This window comes from Numida meleagris, chromosome 4, assembly GCF_002078875.1.
Source record: "Numida meleagris isolate 19003 breed g44 Domestic line chromosome 4, NumMel1.0, whole genome shotgun sequence".
In the NCBI taxonomy this organism is placed as follows: domain Eukaryota; kingdom Metazoa; phylum Chordata; class Aves; order Galliformes; family Numididae; genus Numida; species Numida meleagris.
In genome coordinates, this window is record NC_034412.1 from 72907734 (window position 1) to 72924557 (window position 16824).

General features: G+C 38.0%; 1 protein-coding gene across 1 annotated transcript in view; it reads right to left on the reverse strand.

The window, feature by feature from the left end:
• GABRB1 (gamma-aminobutyric acid type A receptor beta1 subunit) overlaps positions 1-16824 on the reverse strand; it is a 96307-nt gene that overhangs the window by 17750 nt on the left and 61733 nt on the right. Inside the window, 1 exon segment of the mRNA XM_021397137.1 lies at positions 5418-5500. Within this exon segment, the coding sequence (XP_021252812.1) occupies positions 5418-5500 (83 nt within the window).

Here is a 16824-nt window from a genome sequence, read left to right on the forward strand (position 1 = left end):
AGTGTTATGTTTCTTTCACTATGAAGCAGTGACAGCCATAAAAAAAATGGAGTCAAGGTGGAATTGCCATTTTCCATACTGTTGCTAAGTAAACCTTTGTCTTTCCCCCACCTCAGCCTTTTCAGGCTTCTCTGGGCTTGCTGATGACTCCCACACAAGTGATGTGGTTTGTAGGAGAGTGCTACTAATCAGGCTAACACACAGCTCAGTGTTGTGATGTTGATTCCTGAATCATGCTGCAGCACTCCAGTTGTCATAGAGACACAGATTTTTTTAAGGCCAAAGGGACCATTCTGCTAATCTGCTCAGACCTCTTGTGACACAAATGGCAACTTGCCAGTGAGTGAATAACTTTGCCAAACTGGAGCACAGCCTGTCCTTCCCTCTCCTGTGAGAGTGAAACACATTTCACTTGAGCCTGGGGGAGAGAGACCCTAACAGAAATTTGGTTTATTGTCAGAGTGATGCTGTCTGCGCATCATTTTTTCTGCTGAGTGAAAGCCAAATGAAAGTTTAGGCCATAAGGTCATGCCGTGACTGTGATACTGGCAACTCAAAGGGACAAAGAGTATTAATAACAGTATCTCATCTGATCTCACAGGTGGGACAGCAAGGCCAGCTCTTGTGATGGTAAGAAGGGGTGCTGGGGTGTTGCGGCTGCTTGCCACTATAGGCCTCAGCATCTTGGTGTGCTCCATTGTAGCCCTCACCAGAGGCTGATGGCGCTGCAGAGCTGACAGCTAGGGGATTTAAGATCCCAAATTGCCAAGGTGACATCCATCAGAACTCATGTGAGAGTGCCAAGAAAGCTGGGTAACCCCTGACCAAACATTAAGCCTCCTATGCCGCAGGTTCTGCTGATCCATGAGAACTGGGTTGATACAGGTCCCAGCTCTGCTGACAGAGCAATTTGTGTCACAAAATCTCTTGCTTTTACACAGACAATTTTCCAGCAGCAATCACCCTATCAGACACTGAAACAGGTTTAAAGCCTCTCATATGGTCTCCCATCTGCCTCCACAGAATGGGAGTAAGGTGAAGTACTTGAGCAAAGCAGCAACAATTTGTGTGAAGGAATATATGCAACCATAATGCTCTCCTTCACCTAGATATATAAATCTCTGTGTAGAAACAGCTCCTACCAGCCTGTAAGATAGCTTCAGGAAAGCTGGAAATGTGTTTTTTTCTTTTTTTTAAGTTAAAATATTCTGTTGGCTCAATATAAGCATGCATTACCACAGCTCTGACTAATCCACCAGAGAGGTTAGATAGCAGGGCAGTGTTATGGTTCTTTGTGCTCTTTTCCCATTCTTGTGTAGCACAGTAGTTTTGCTGCTACTGGCAGTCCTTTATGTTAGTCACTGGTGAGTATTATTAAGGCCAGCTCCTAGCACTCTAGATTTCCAAGGAATTGTCTCTGGTTAATTCCCACAGAATCCCTGTGAGATATAATGACTCTCTGCCTTCCTGTTTATGAATAGAATAGAGTTGCTTTGAATGCACTGAGCTTTTAGAGAGCCAAATGAGTCTCTAGATCTTTTGGTTTCTAGGGCAGGGGTGAGGGCAGGGAGAGGACTGGCTCAGTTGCCATCTTCCTGCCACCCTGTTGGAATGGAGGAGATATGACAGCTCTCATTTTGTTGAAGAGCTATGGGAAGGAGAGGGCAGTGTAGCAGCTCCACTTTCCTTGTGCGTGTGACTAGGATAGCAAGTAACAATCCTGGCCTGCACAAAAAGCTCAGAGTATTTTTTTAGGGTCATCTAACAGTGGAGTGAGGAATGCATGATCCGTCTTGGCTGTGGTCTCGTGTCTTGGAATTTATTTATCTGCTAGGCTTTTACTTGCTGTTTCTGTTGCACTTGTGATTGCATCTGCAGGCATGCATCTCCCTGCAAGCTGTGTGTTTAGATCTGCAGGTGAGTGGAGATCAGTTTAATAACTATTCCTGTTTAAGTTCAGGTTTAGATATTTTATCAACTCATACTTTAGACTTTATATTCTGCCTTTGTCTTCTTGCTTAAATTCCTGATTGTCATGTGCATTTTCCACAGGCATTGAACTCTCCCTATAAACATTTCACTTCTGAGATAAACATTTCACTTCTGAGCTCACTTATGGTGTCTCTCTTGATCAGACCTAATTTAAAGGGTGGGGCTGAAGAAAGGCTGTTCACTTGGAAAAAAACATTTGAGGCAACTAATTAAAAAGAGAAGATTCTCATTTAGTGCATGTTGCAGTGCTATAATTGACAGAAATGAAGCCTTACCAGTTTTCACCAGCTAAAGATCAGGCCTATTTCTTCTATATCAGATTACATGCTGTTGTCAGCTACCAGATTTAGGGCTCTCAGTGTTGTATAGATATACACATCTATGCAGGACTTTTTGATGACTATATAATTTATTTTTATATACATTTATATATTCTTATAAATTTAATTGATTGATTTCTTTTTGCATGCATCAACATTGCATGATTAGTAACAGCACTAAGGATAAAAATACTGTTAAGAAGTAAAGTCAGGATTTTAAAAGGCCAATATTACTGTTATTAAACTCCTGCTGGAACCAACAAGATTGTAGGTAGCAGCATAAGAAAATAAATGGCAGTGGCAACAGAGCACATCTCTTCAAAGTAGTGATTGCTGTTCAGTGATTGTTTCCACGAACCATACTGTTCTGGATCCTGGTGCCATGTGAGTTAACATATAAATAGTATAAACACAGTATAAATATGACCCCCAAAACTTTCCAGTACTTTGGAGATAATCTGACAGTGCACATGGTGCACAGTGTGTCCAGTAGTCGGACATGCTGCTCAGTGCTGAGCAGCTCTAGAGTAGCTTAGTGATTACAGCACCACTTCCCATAGCCCTTTTATTTAAAGGACATTTTTATTTAATTTCAGTCTCTCTCAAGACAGAAAACATTTTCTAACCAAGAATATCTAAACAATTTGATTTCACTCTAGCTCTGCAACAATTTTTGTAATAGAAAGAAGTAGCTGAATGGCTGACATGCAATGAAAGATCTAAGGCGAGAGGCTGAAGGAGGGAATCTCATAAATTTGTTCTGTTGTGAAATAAAACGTCACATGCCTAGTGTGTGTGGCACCAACAGGGAGGCTGTGGTCATGGTTGTCACCTATTATTTCACCTCCCTTGTGCCCCCTGGTAGCTTTCAAAAAGATTAATGGGGACTACTAAATGCTGAGTACTCAAGAAGATTTGATTACTTCTACTCTAAAGCCTAAAAATAGGGCAGTCTGATCTTAGAACTCTGTCCAGAGTGTTTTTCCAGGTACGTCATCAATAACATCAAGAGTTTTAGAGATGCACAGGAGAAAAGCTGGGGTACACTAGAAGATATTTTTTGTCTTTGTAAATTGTCAGAAATTCCAGATGTGCAGTCTTCCTGGCACTACCAATACCTCTAGGATTTCAGTAGCAATTAAGCCTGTTTCTGCTTTTGGGAAGTCATTCAGCTGTTAGTAGAACTGATCTACATACTCATTAGAAATAATGCATGCTAGAGATTTTGTCCTACTGACAAATTGTGAATAAAGATTTTGTTGATTTCTTTGATTCAGCTCAACAGATACTAATACCAACAGGTACTAATATCAACATATGTATCCTAGAAGACATGAATTATTTATAGCGAGTGAAGTTCTGAAAAGCAATTTCCTTCTGGAGACAAGTGACTGGCCACATGAGTGACATGGTATTCTTTCATCCCTGATAGTGTTAGCATTTTAATTGCTGATTTGATCTGATGCTAGTCTTGATTTTGATGAAGTCTCAGTGATAGTATCGAGCCCATTCTCACTGAACATTCTTTCTTACAAATCTTCATTTTTGTGAAAGTTTATGAATAGAGAGACATGAGCCAAACATTTCCTGTTGTTTGGCCTGTTAGTTGATAAATGCTCATGTACTTTCATCAGCTTTAGGCATGCCTGGACTACAGACTTCAGATCAGCTTTATCCTGGTAAATAAATTCAGGTATGAATTCGGTATGAAAGAGACTTCAGTATGAAGTTGCTAATTTTGATTGTTATTGTACTGTATATATCCATTTTATTTTGAAAATCAAAAAATGACTTATTCTCCAAATGCATTCATTGCATGCTCTGCTATGTTTAAGCTGGAAGAGGAGCCAAGCAGCAGCAAGCATCAACATCTTTGTGTGCCAAAATGGCAGTGAACCACCAAGACCGAGGATAAGCAAGACAGCCATGCCACTTAGTGAGTGGTTCTGTACTACTGGATTATGAAGTCCAGACAGAGTTCTGCTCCAGCAGAAAATAACTGTTGGGAACAATAGGCTGATAGGCAGCACTGGAAAGGGAAGTTAAAATTTGTCTACTGCCTCTGCTTTCCAAGAAAGAGAAGAAAATGACTGGATTTGTGTTCATATTCACGTGTGTGGGTTTGTGGTGCTTCAGTAATCTCTGAGGAATGTAGATATGGACAGGGCTAACTGAAAACAGATGTTCATGAAGATTCATACATGTATGCCTTATTCAATCCAAGCATATCAAATTTGTCCAGCTTGTTATGCTACTGTGTCTGTAGTGGAGGGTTAACTATGGAATACAACCAGTATGTTCTTCCAGTGACTTCCTTGCACATGTTGAATGGTGAACTGTGATGTAACTGTGGTGAGTCCTGACTGCAGCTATTGATGCACTTCATGGGAGCTCAGTCAACTGTCATTCCCTGCTTCTCTTTCCAGAATGTCTGTCTGCAGTGCCAAAACACTATTTTAAAGATAAAATATGTTATTTTCAAATTTCTAAAGAAATAAATAAGCAGGTTCTGTTCAGACAATGCTTTCCCTCTGGTAAAAATAATTTTCTTTAAACATACTAGAGATGTTTACTTATTAAAATCTTTTGTTGGTAGAATAAAAATTTTGTTATTCTCGACATGCCAGAGATTTTTAAAAATCACTTTAAGATGACATTCTGGGAAAAGCAGCAAAGGGAAATAACTCCTGGGGAAACATTTCAAGTTCCTTACCAAACAATTTAAAATCTAGACTAAAAGAAGCAACTTTACTGATTATATTAAGTGCTGATATTGATTATGCTCTTACAAAAAATGTAGTACTTGATTATGAAGAGTAGTTTTGAAAGTATGTGCCCATTTCAGAGCTTTGAATAAGGCACCTTATTGATACTATCAACTAGAAGTTATAAAGTGATATAAACATTGGCCTGAGAGCCCATCTTGCCTAATCAGTGCTCAGTGCTAGACTGTGAGTGTGCATTTCTCAAGGAGGTAGGTTCAGATCTATGTACATAAATACGCATGTATATTCAACTGATAGAAACCTCTGTAGTTTTATTTCAGAGGCTGCAGCTCAGAATAAATTGGACCAAATAATAAATGGCCTCCCTCCAGTAACTTACAACTTTCAATTTCTTGTGTGCAGTTTTGTTCATCCAGAGGATATCTGCGTAGATTCATCATGCAAGCAGCTGTTGTTGTGATCGTGTAAGAGGAGGGTTAAAAAAATCAGTTTTGAAACAACATTTGATTTGTTTGGGAAGGTAAATCTTTCTGTAGTGGATTTTTTTGTTTGTTTGTTTAAGTAATGAATGGTGATGCACAAGGATTGCTGATGTACAAAATAGCTTGTGAAGCATGCTTAAATAATTTATACAGCACAATACACTGAATACAGTATAAAGCTTAAAAGGATACACTAAGTATCATAGAGTAGGATTTTGGCAGAAAGCTTTGCAAGAAAAAGTGTTGAGTGTTTTAAGGGACATTTCTTGAGGTATCTCTTTGGATGTTTCATTTTTAATGTTCTCAGTTCAAACATCTTCAAATTGGTGTGCATACGTTTTTGTTTACATCTGGTATTGCCATAGCTCCATTTTTCATTTTGTTGTCATGTAGTGATTTTTAAAATTTGTATGATATGCACGTGCATTTTCCATGCTGTGGAAGTACTAGTAATATCTGAATCATTATTTTTATGGTTTCATAATCAGTCTATTAGTAATTGAATATTGCCTCTCAGAATTGTATTATGCAATCAAAAACTTACAGGATGTACGTTATCTGGTGGTTACTTAAGAAAGTCACTTACAGTGGTGCTTTCAAACTCACAGAAGTGAGCTAGTGTTTGCAGTTGCAGGTTTGTCTTTTATGTGATTGAAGGGCTCTTATGTGCTTATAAAACTTCTGAAGTTTGAATGGGCAAACTTGGCTTAAAATTTAACTGGCCTCCCTCTCCTTCTCTTGAAAAATTCCTTCCTGAGAAAGATTCCTCTTTTCTGTATCTGGATGTGGTTCTGTTACATGGTAATTAACACCACAACACATCCGGAGATTTTAGTTTTGATGTGTTGGAAGACAAGCACACTTACATGCTGCACTGGAATGATAATTTGTGCTGTCACAGAACTGATAGAATAAAAAGGGGAAAAAAAGCCATACATCTCTTTATTTTCACACGCTTCAAATTTCCTAATTCTTCACAATCCATCTATCTTCCTGTGTATAAGGACTGTCTAGCAAGTGCTGTGACAGAGAAACCAGCCCATGAAATTACTGCTTAATACTGTGTGCAGTATGATATTTCTGCTTTTCCACTGAGATTGATTTTTGTCTCAAGTATTGCTCATTGAATTGATTTGCATGTTTCTTAATGGCGTTTGCTGAAAACTTAGCAGAGGTAGGACTTCATTTAGTTTAGCCTTGTACAAATATATCTTACTGAGAGACACTGAAAAAGCCATGCAGTAATGATTTATCAGAATCCTACTTAATAATGCTGAAGATCATACGTAACTGACATTAGTCACTGTTAAATGCTTCTTAATTAAGGTTTCATAGAGCAATGTTTTGTTCCCAATTAACAAATCAACCTTTAAGGTAATTTAGTTCACTTTGATCAGGCAGATTTATTTGTGTACAGAAGTGGACATAGTGTTTCCTAGATCACAGGGTTACAGTGGCCAGCTGTTTCTTAATGGCTAGCATGTCTGTACTCCTGTCTTCTGCAGTTTTGAATATTCTACACAAGCAGTAGCAATTTGTCATTCTTAATAATATCAAGAATTTTTTGTTGACACAAGGTAATTGTTCAGTAGTAAACAATGGGGAGAAGCTCTCCCTCTCATGACTCTTCCACTCCTTAGCTCTCTGGTGCTGCAGCGAGCAGCTGGTTCTAGATGAAGAATGCTTTAGCTGAAGTTTGCAGAGATGATAGCCACGCAGTGCTAGGTGGGAAGGTCAACAGGGGAACGCTGTCAGGCAGGTAGGGGAGGGTGACTTTCAAGATGCGGAAATCTGGAAGTTCCCATTTTCTCTGTAGACCTGCAGCTTTGAACATGGTACAGTGTCCTGGGCACAAGGGATGATGAAGAGCACCCTCCCAGGGGTTCATCAGAACTTGAACCTAGTGCTCATGTGAATGGGAAAATGTAGATTGTAGTTACTGGAGGTTCAGTTCACCCAAAATGGAAGGAGGCACCAACCTGCCAACTCAGTGCGGTGACTCTTAAAGATGGAGGCGCTTAATTTTTGTATAGAACCTTGGGTTTTCTTGACAATAGCTTCATGTAATATACAAGAATCTAATGTCAAAAAGGGGGGTGCAATAGTCTTAAGATAGGACAAAGCTACAATAAATTTGTATTCAAGGGGTTTAATCTTGAAAATCCCTGGGCACGAGTATTTGTGGTGATGATAGAATGCCATGAGGCACAATAAAAGTGAAAGGGGAGGACTAATCCTGTACTTGAAACAGGTTATTTATATCTCAAAGTAGGGTGCGGTTCTTCCAGGATTTCTGTTTTATTAACTGTGTTTTAATTTAGGTACTCTCTCAGTGTTGAGGCTAATCTATTCTGTTTGTACATTGTTTTCTACCCTGCTTTCTTTACATTCTTTTGATTATTCTGAAGACAAATGATAAAATGGAGTTAAACAAAGAAGGTAAGCAGTTTTCTGGACGTATTATGTTGCTTAGCTTCATTCATGGCCATATTCAGATACCCTGGGATAGAGTGAAATCTGAATATCTAACAGGCAAGAGAAAAAATATTTACGAAAAGCAAACAACTAATTTTTTTCAAAAAATTTTCTTGTATTTCGAACTATCAGATCCACTGCTTAGCTTTTATTTCTTTGGGTGACTCTATGAATACCATATTCTTACTTATAATCAGGTTATTCTGGACTAAAATAAAACTTTATGAGAGAAAAGCATTGCTGTCCAGTATTTGCAAAACAGGCCTCCTTGTGTAATACTGACAGAGGTTTCCCTGCAGGGCATTAAATCTTGTAGTAACAAGTGCTAAAGCTTAATATTTTTGGATACATCAGCAGCGAACATTTAAAGTAAGTTCAGAATGAGGGCACGAAGTGGAGTTATGTTTCAGTACTTAGAACACTTCATCAAAATACTGCCAAAAAGCTATTCCTCAACTCTCAGAGAAGAAAGAGAAGCAATATTTAAGACAGCAAGAACAACTAAATGTGGAGATGATCAGAGCTAAACAATGCAAATTCTGTTGTGAGATGTTTCTTCCCAGTTGGAGAAAAGCTATCAAATTTTAATGTTTGTTCTTTTTCTCACAGTCAACAGAGAATAAATTATAAATATATATGAGGATATGAACTGGGGTGAACTCTTTTAAGGAGAAGGAAAAAAAAAAGACAAACTGAAATTTTCAAGTAAAATAAAAAGTATCCATGCTTCTCTTAACCACTGCAGAGCCAGGGCTTGTAGTACACACTGGAATTAGCTTTCCATATCCTAGGTAACGCATTGCTTCTGTGTTAATGTGACTTCAGTAATATCAGGGAACATAATCCTATAGCAACTTTCTGACATCAGAATCCAGTCCCATATCCATGGTGTAATTGCCCTATTTTTTCTTTATATTAGAGATCTAATGGAATGTCTTGTAGGCAGAGTTATTGAAGGGGTAGAAGAAGGCACTGTGCATTTAAATACATATTTTTTTTCTTCTCTATCCATGCTGTGTACAATGTTGTCGTGCCTACTGGAAATTTCAAAGCAAAGCCCAAGGGATTAGTGGCTGAGTGCTTGTGCCAGGGAGAAAATGTCAGCTCTGACCCTGAAAGCATGCCCAATTTCAAGCGCTAGGAGGAACCCACCTACAGGAGGAACCCATTTACAGGAGGTGTACCTGAGCATTAGCTATGGGTCGGTGTTATGCGTGCTATATAATATAGTGTGCACTTGGACAGGCTGTGTTCATCAATCTGTGTATTGCTTGTCTGATCAAATTCTATTAAAAAAGAATTTACATTTGTTAGTAAGTTTAGGATGAGCCAGTGTCTTCAAAGATCTCACTAGAAGTTGAGAGAAAATGGGATAATTGGCTCCTGAGCTAGATTTAGTAAAAGATTTAGGTACTTTGTTTTAGAGATTAGATAATTAACACTTTTTTTTTTCTAGATTGGGAAATGATTATAATTTTGCTTTTTATTTTTTTTTCTCACAAAAGCAGTAGGAAATATATCTGTGACTCTATGACTCCAGGGAGACAAGCTGTTAACTGCTAGGTCAGTGCTGCAGACTATATAGTTTGAGATAATGCTCAAGTTTATAAGGAGAGCATTTGTATGGATTTAGGTTAGCAAGTGCAAAATACATTTCCTTTTAATCTTTGCTCACAGAAACAGTACAGTCTCTTAAGAATGAAAGATAAAAAGCATCTTGAGGAAGAACAGAGAAATATTCATCTCAGAGAGCTAAAACTGTAAGCAGCTGTGACTAGGATCCAGTGTGAGAAGAGTTCAGAAAGTTTTATCATATTGGGTACAGTTTTACTTATGTTTTACAAATATGAGACCAAGAAAAAATGTTTACTCTCTGCTGGGTTTAAGTGATATCCTGAACTAGTAAGAGTTTGCTTGATTTGCCTCTCCTCCATCCTTGTGTTGTTGTTTTTTTTTAAATTGAAAAATAAAACTTTAAAAATAGTTTAAATCTCTCTTGGAAATGCTGTGGTGTGCCTTTCCAGAAAAGGTGTGTAGTTTTACATACATGTACACATACAGATATATATGTGGGTAAGTAAACCTGCTGTTTATATTTTGTCTTAAGCAAGGGTATATTTACTGCAGCTAAAGATCAAAGCTTTCTCACAAGGCTTCATTAGAATTTCACTGATTTTCTTTAGGCGGAGCTGCCCAGCCAGCCATTAGCACTATAGTTATCAGTCAACCCACAGAGCAGCCAGCTTCTGACCTATCTTGAAATGACTTGTTTTCAATGCAGTAACTACATATGTCTCCAGAAGTTATCTCTTCCACTGCTTGTGGATAGTGATGACATGGAGCAACTGGTGGCAGAGAAAGACGGTGTGCTCTGGACAAGGTTACCACTACCTTCTGATGCTGTTGCTTCCTCCTTTCCTGTCACCATGTTTCTTTCCTTCCAGGCTGCCTTGTTAGTTGCCCACATTGAATCTCAAATGAAATGCAAGTGACTCAGCAGTAAGGTAACCTCAAGCATCAATGTAAGGTGCAATTGGGGAGGTCAATATCTTGAACTAGTATAGCTGCAACCAGAAAAGGTTAAATGATCAAATTTTGCAATGCCTTTCAAGGGCTGAAATATTGGTTTTTAAGAAGAAAATAACTGAAGTGGTAAAACAAAAGGTACTACTGAAAGGAATCAGAAGAAGAATTAACTACTATAGTACTGCTGTCTAGTGCTGCAGTGCAGTGATGGACCTGTAAGACTCATTCTGAGCTTGTTGTCCATCCATGTACCCAGTAGCATTCCTAAGAGTTAATATACTTGGCAAATGTGGAGGAGGAAAGTTTAGTTATCACTGAGGCATAAATGAAAATGTCTGTTTCCAGGCAAAAGATAGGTGTGAAAAATTAATCTGCAAGGTGCCAAATCAATCAACAACTTGGCTTGAACTATTAACGCAAAAAGCAAATAATAAAGCATTGCTGTCCCTATTAATCTTTCTGTTCATGTATGTTCTTTTCCATAAAGTCTATCTAGCTGCCTGCTTAGGCTGCCACAGTGTCTACTTCTTATCGCACTTCTTTTTCCCTTCAGTCAGTAAATTAATCATGGCTATGCCATTTCAAGAAACAAATCTTTCCTGAATAGTCTCAGAGACTGCTAGAACTCTGCTCCAGAGAACAGTTGTGTAGTACTATCACAAAGCAAGGATGGAGTGAGGAGATTACCCAAAATGACAAATAGGCTTGCTGACCACTTGCTGACAAGAGGAGAGCCTGCAGCCCCAGGTCAGAGGTGGGTAGGAGGCAGTGAGGAAGAGAGAGCTCTAACATGGAGGAAGAGGGGAAGAGAAATAATCTGAAAGAAAGAATTTTTCTTTGACTGGAGTTAGAAGCTTCTAAAATCAAAGCCTTACACCAAATACACACTATGAATAGGTAATGTAAGATCTTTTCCTCTTCAACAGAGTATACCAGAAATAACGCAGCTTACAGTGAAGATGAATTACTTGCTTATAAAGATATAGAAATATAAAAAAATCATTAAAATGCCGTAATGTAACTTTTTAAATATTAGCAAAAAGACCTTTCTGGTGCTTGTAATCCAAATTTCAGTCCAGTGAGGAATTTTACAGTGCAGCCACAAACCTATGAAAATAAAACTCATAATATAAATCCTAAGAGAACTATAACTATACCAAGACAAACAAGATACTTCAATAAAAATTGCCTGAGAATTGGAGCTGAAATTTACTGCAAGAAGTAGGTCAGTTTGACAGCACAAGTATGTTGCAGGACAAAAAGAGAGAGACAGATGGGAAGTGCTTAGCATTAGAGAAGGTCCAAGAGGAAAGTAAAGCTAGATAAATAGTTTTCACTATAGTTTTAATAAAATAAATGGTTCTAAATCTCTACAGAATGATTTTGAACATAGAGTGTCCTCTGACTATTAAGCAGTTAGTATGAGTAGCAAATTTCATATGGGTTGTCCTGACACCGATGAACCCTGCTTCTTTTTAAGCTAGGAGGAAGCAAAATTCAGTAATTACTCAAGTGCAAAGGAATTTGATGTGAGAGTTTTAGGACATCTTTGTCCAGCATTGTTTGAACCTAGTCCCTACTCCCAGGAGAATGCAACAGAATCAGGAGATAGCATTTTCTGTTAGGTCCAGTAGAGAAAACAGATGAAAGGTGAGGGGCAGGAGGAACTCTAATGCAAAGGCAAGGAGTTTTCTACTAGAATTTGTGGTTAAGTTTTATAACCACACTTTATAAAGGGATCACCTATAAAATCTATTACCAACATGTATCAACTAGGAGAAATTGCAATAGCAACAATAAATGGCTCCTTAAATATGACATTGTGCTGATTCATGCTTGTAAATGACTGCAGAACCTAATCAAAATATGCTTTTACCACTCATAGAGCAGAGCTTAAACTGTTAAGCCTTTCCAGATCACTGAAGTGATTCTTAACATTGTGACCAATTTCAGAAGTTCTTCTCAGTCTCCTTCACTTATGAATTTCCCAGGTTCTCCCACGCTTCCTCTCCTCTATCCTGACTAGATTGTAAGTGCACCCCATTTGTCCCAGATGAGTAGCAGAATGTGAAAACTAATAATTCCAGTCAGTGATGCTGGCAGAGTAATTATGTCTTGACTCATATGTTCAGAGGAAACTGAAGTGCACCTGAAGAAGCTGAGCTGCAGCAGCTAATCTACCATGTGCGGTGACTAATTTCATTGCAGAATTAAAAGTAAAATAAAAATCTTGCACTAGGAGATTAATGAGAAGATCTTTGCTTTTGCCAAAATATTGACCTCCCTGGCAGTGTAAATCATGAACAAAGAAATTATATTGCTTTCTTTCAGGACCCTGACTTAAAGGAAAGTTGATGTGACTTTTGTATGGAAAACTGATTGATAATCAAGCCTGTCAATGGATCTTAATTAGAAGATGAGATAAATTGGAGAAGAAATGAATTATTTTCATTGCACTTGGCCCAAGACTTATTCTGTAATTTTGAATCAGTGTAAGGCAACTGAAGAAACACCTTGAATAGCCTCTGTGAGTCTCTTTTTGTTAATTAGTAGTTAATGTGAGTAAGATGATAACTAGCTTGTAGTGGATGAAATAGGTGAGGAAGAGTTCACCAAAGCAGCTTCAGTTAGCATTTGTACAAGATCTGTAGTCCCAAGCAGAGAGGAGGTGATGTGTAACTTGGCGTGAACTAGGAGTGGCCATTTTAAACCAGCACAGCATGGGTTAGGAGAAGAATATATTTGTACTTCTGTGAACTCATCTGTGTGTATAATTTGAGTTTGTCCTTTTCACCCAGGTCTTTGGCTGGACTTTAGTAAGATGGAGTAGGTTAATAAGCCCCAGTGAGTGAGTAGCTTGGGTGTACTTAAAGCATTAACTTCTCCTGACTGCCAGCACTGATGAGTCATATGCAGATTTCTCATGAGTGGGTCATGTTGAAAAGACAATCAGCTTTGTGCCAGTGAGATATTGTTTTTCAATGAGGAGATATTTCAAGGTAGAGATATTAATAACTTCGAACTGATAGGGGGTAGATATTGCACATTTGAATGTGTTGTGTGTATGGGGAGAAGTGTTTACTCTTTTTGTCTTTCAGTAATAGTAGCTGTTTTACAGAGTTTTACAAAAATACACGTATATTTAAATTCAAATTTTAGTGCAGGACCGGGAGAAGAAGAACAACTTACTCCAGTGCTGAAGCTTTGTCCCATTTTATTTGCTTTTAGACTTCAGCTAAAATAAAAATTTAATTTATTTTACTCTTAACCTCTTTTATTCATCAGTGATCCAGAAGGCCATAACGTAGTTAACTTGTAGTTATCTTGAATGCACAAAATCTGTCTCTGCTGCTCTGGAAATCAAACATCTCTCGTAAAGAAAGAACACAGGCTAGGTATAATAAACTCTTTTGTTTCAGGAGCTAACTACATGACTCATAATATGAAGTGTTTTATATCCTGTAGATAACATACTCACATAAAAGTTTTCCCCGTGGAATCTCAGTAGATCTTATTTTATCTGTTTGCATTTCCCCCTTTTTTCAACTGTGCACGTTGTTTTTAATAGTTTCAGAAAAAGACTGCCTGGTTCTCTGTGTTGTCTGTTCTGACTTGTTTAAAACGAGAACCTTTTCCAAAGAGGTGGGCATATGGACTTGTTCAAGTAGGAGAGTAAAGGATACCACTGAGTACTTAAGAGTTCAGGTTTTCCACTCCACGCTTCATGATGAACTATGGATACTTTATGACACAGCATTTTAAAGGGCAGGAAGGCTGTAATTAAAATGATGCCAATTTGCATCTGAAATCCAGTAAGTATGACTAGAATCTTCTTAGACTTCTTTGCACATTCATTTTGACTCAAAGGGTGGTAACACACTGGAACAGGTTGCCCAAGGAGGTTGCGGGTGCCCCATCCCTGGAGGCATTCAAGGCAAGGCTGGATGTGGCTCTGGGCAGCCTGGTCTAGTGGTTGGTGATCCTGCACTCAGCAGGGGGGTTGAAACTCGGTGATCTTTGAGGTCCTTTTCAACCCAGGCCATTCTATTATTCTATGAGTCCATGAGTCTATGATACTATGACTTTAGAGCTGCACTTAAGGTGTTTGCCTTCTTGATTTTTCAGTAAAATCATGAAGACTAGCTATGTTCCAAATGGTGGTATGAATATATTCATCAAGATTTCATGCATCCATGAAACATGAGCAAGCTGTATGTTATATGAATATAAGGATGTATTAGCTTTTGGTTCTTCCAGCTAAGAATCAAAGCCTTGATGAAAGCAACAAAATGAACGTGTTTTATGATCTGAATCCTGGGGCTGAATGACTACAAAACTGAAATCCTCATGTCTTTTTCATCACAACAGACGTTATTCGTGTACTTCTGAGAATTTCCTAGTTCAGGCTCTGCTGTTGACCTTCAGGCCTTCTTGTAACCTTCTTTAATCCTGCCTCAAGTAAAATTTAATATTCTGCAGACCTGGACTCTTCAGAATTTAGTTATTTCCTTGCAACATATCTGTTCTTGATGAAAAAAATAGTTGACATATAATTCCTCACAGTCATTATCTTTTGTCATGCCCACTTATTCTTTATTTAGCCTTAAAAGCACGCTATGGTAGACTTTATAAAATGCATGCTACACTGCCTTTATTCATATAATGTTCATGAAGACAGAATAAGCAGCAATGTCAATGTTTTTCAGTAATTCAGCTGTGGCCTTTGCAATCCTTTTCTCTGCCCAAATGGCCTCTTTTTCAATAGGAATTTGGTTATTCCAACAGTAAAAATAATTATATAATAAAAAATACCATAAGACCTCCCTTACAAAAATACCCAACTACGTGAGATAGAACAAGCTTTCATAATTTTTTCTTCTGTGTTTGCAACTGATGATAATGCTTAGATGAGAGATGTACTTTATCATTATGCAAAGGTATGAAATTAAGATAGAAGCTGAATACATATGTTATCATTTTCTATTTGAGCTGTATGACCCATTAAGGAGAATTTTTCAGATAAAATCAGGTGGGCTATGATGCTTAACTCTCACTCTGTGTTGTTCTGTCACAGCCTGGCTGTGTTGCATGGCTGCTTGAACCCCAGGAGGTGTCTGGATGATTTTACATGTTTGCTCTTCTGAGACAAAAGAGAAATACCAAGTGAGATATTCTGCTCACCTACTGTACTGTATTTTCTTTTGGATTTCATGGTTCAGCAGTTCTTCTCTGGAATATTCTAATGAGGAAGATGTAATAAGTCACATGGGCCTTCTTTAATACAGATGGCTATTGAAAATACAGGAAAATATCAAAGACATTATGTCAAGCTGTATTGCTTTGAAATTTGGATCTTTCAGCTTTCCATCCTGTACATGTTTCGGCTATTATTCTCATGTTTAGTAGCTGAATCACCGGTTATTGCTAAGACTCAGTGTTCTGTTAAGCTTAAAGAAAAGGCGCTCTAATAACCTACAGCCTTGATGGCTGCTCAGTGGCATCACAAACTCTGTTGTTCTAAAGAACAGGATGGCTTTTCTCAGAAGTAAGCAAACAAATCCCTTTCCTACCTACCCCCAGCAGATTAAGATGAAAATGGAATATGTAATTTATAGAGAACAATTTCCTTTCCATCTGGCTTAGTTTTTTTTTCTTTTTTTCTCCAAGAATCACCTTTTTCTTGCTGCTTCTTGCCTTCTATAATGGGCTGCAAACTTTTCATTAGAAGGAGCTGTTACATTGTACTCAAATTCTAAACCCATTACCCTGAGGTTTCACAGAATGGTTGAGGGAGAGAACTGGGAACCTTTCCAGGAGAGAGATCTGGAAACTGGTTTAGCAATTTGATGTTTTATATGTTGAAGCTTCTACTAGTTTGAGATATTTTGCCAGGGTATAATTTAGGACTGCATGGGAAGGTGGAATATTTACAGCTAAATTTTACTTCTTATTGCATTTTCACCAAATAAGTGTGTGCTTGATAGTAGTAGAAAAAAATTATGATAAGTTTTTCCCTTTTGGTCATTTAACTCCTTTTGCCTAGGCCAGAACTTTTTCTTTAAGCATGCTAATAGACATTCAGTTTTGCAAATGATACTTAAATGCTGATAAAAAAATTTCTACAGGTGATTGAGTATGGCAGAAGATTGAGTTATTCCCCACATCAGTGAAAATTCACGGACAATGCCGTGCTGTGTCCAGGCAGCTTTACTCATAATCTTGTGTATATGCAGGCTTTTGAATTTTTTTCAAGAAAGTGCTTTGATATTTTCACTGACATCTTAAAAATAAGCCTGACATTTT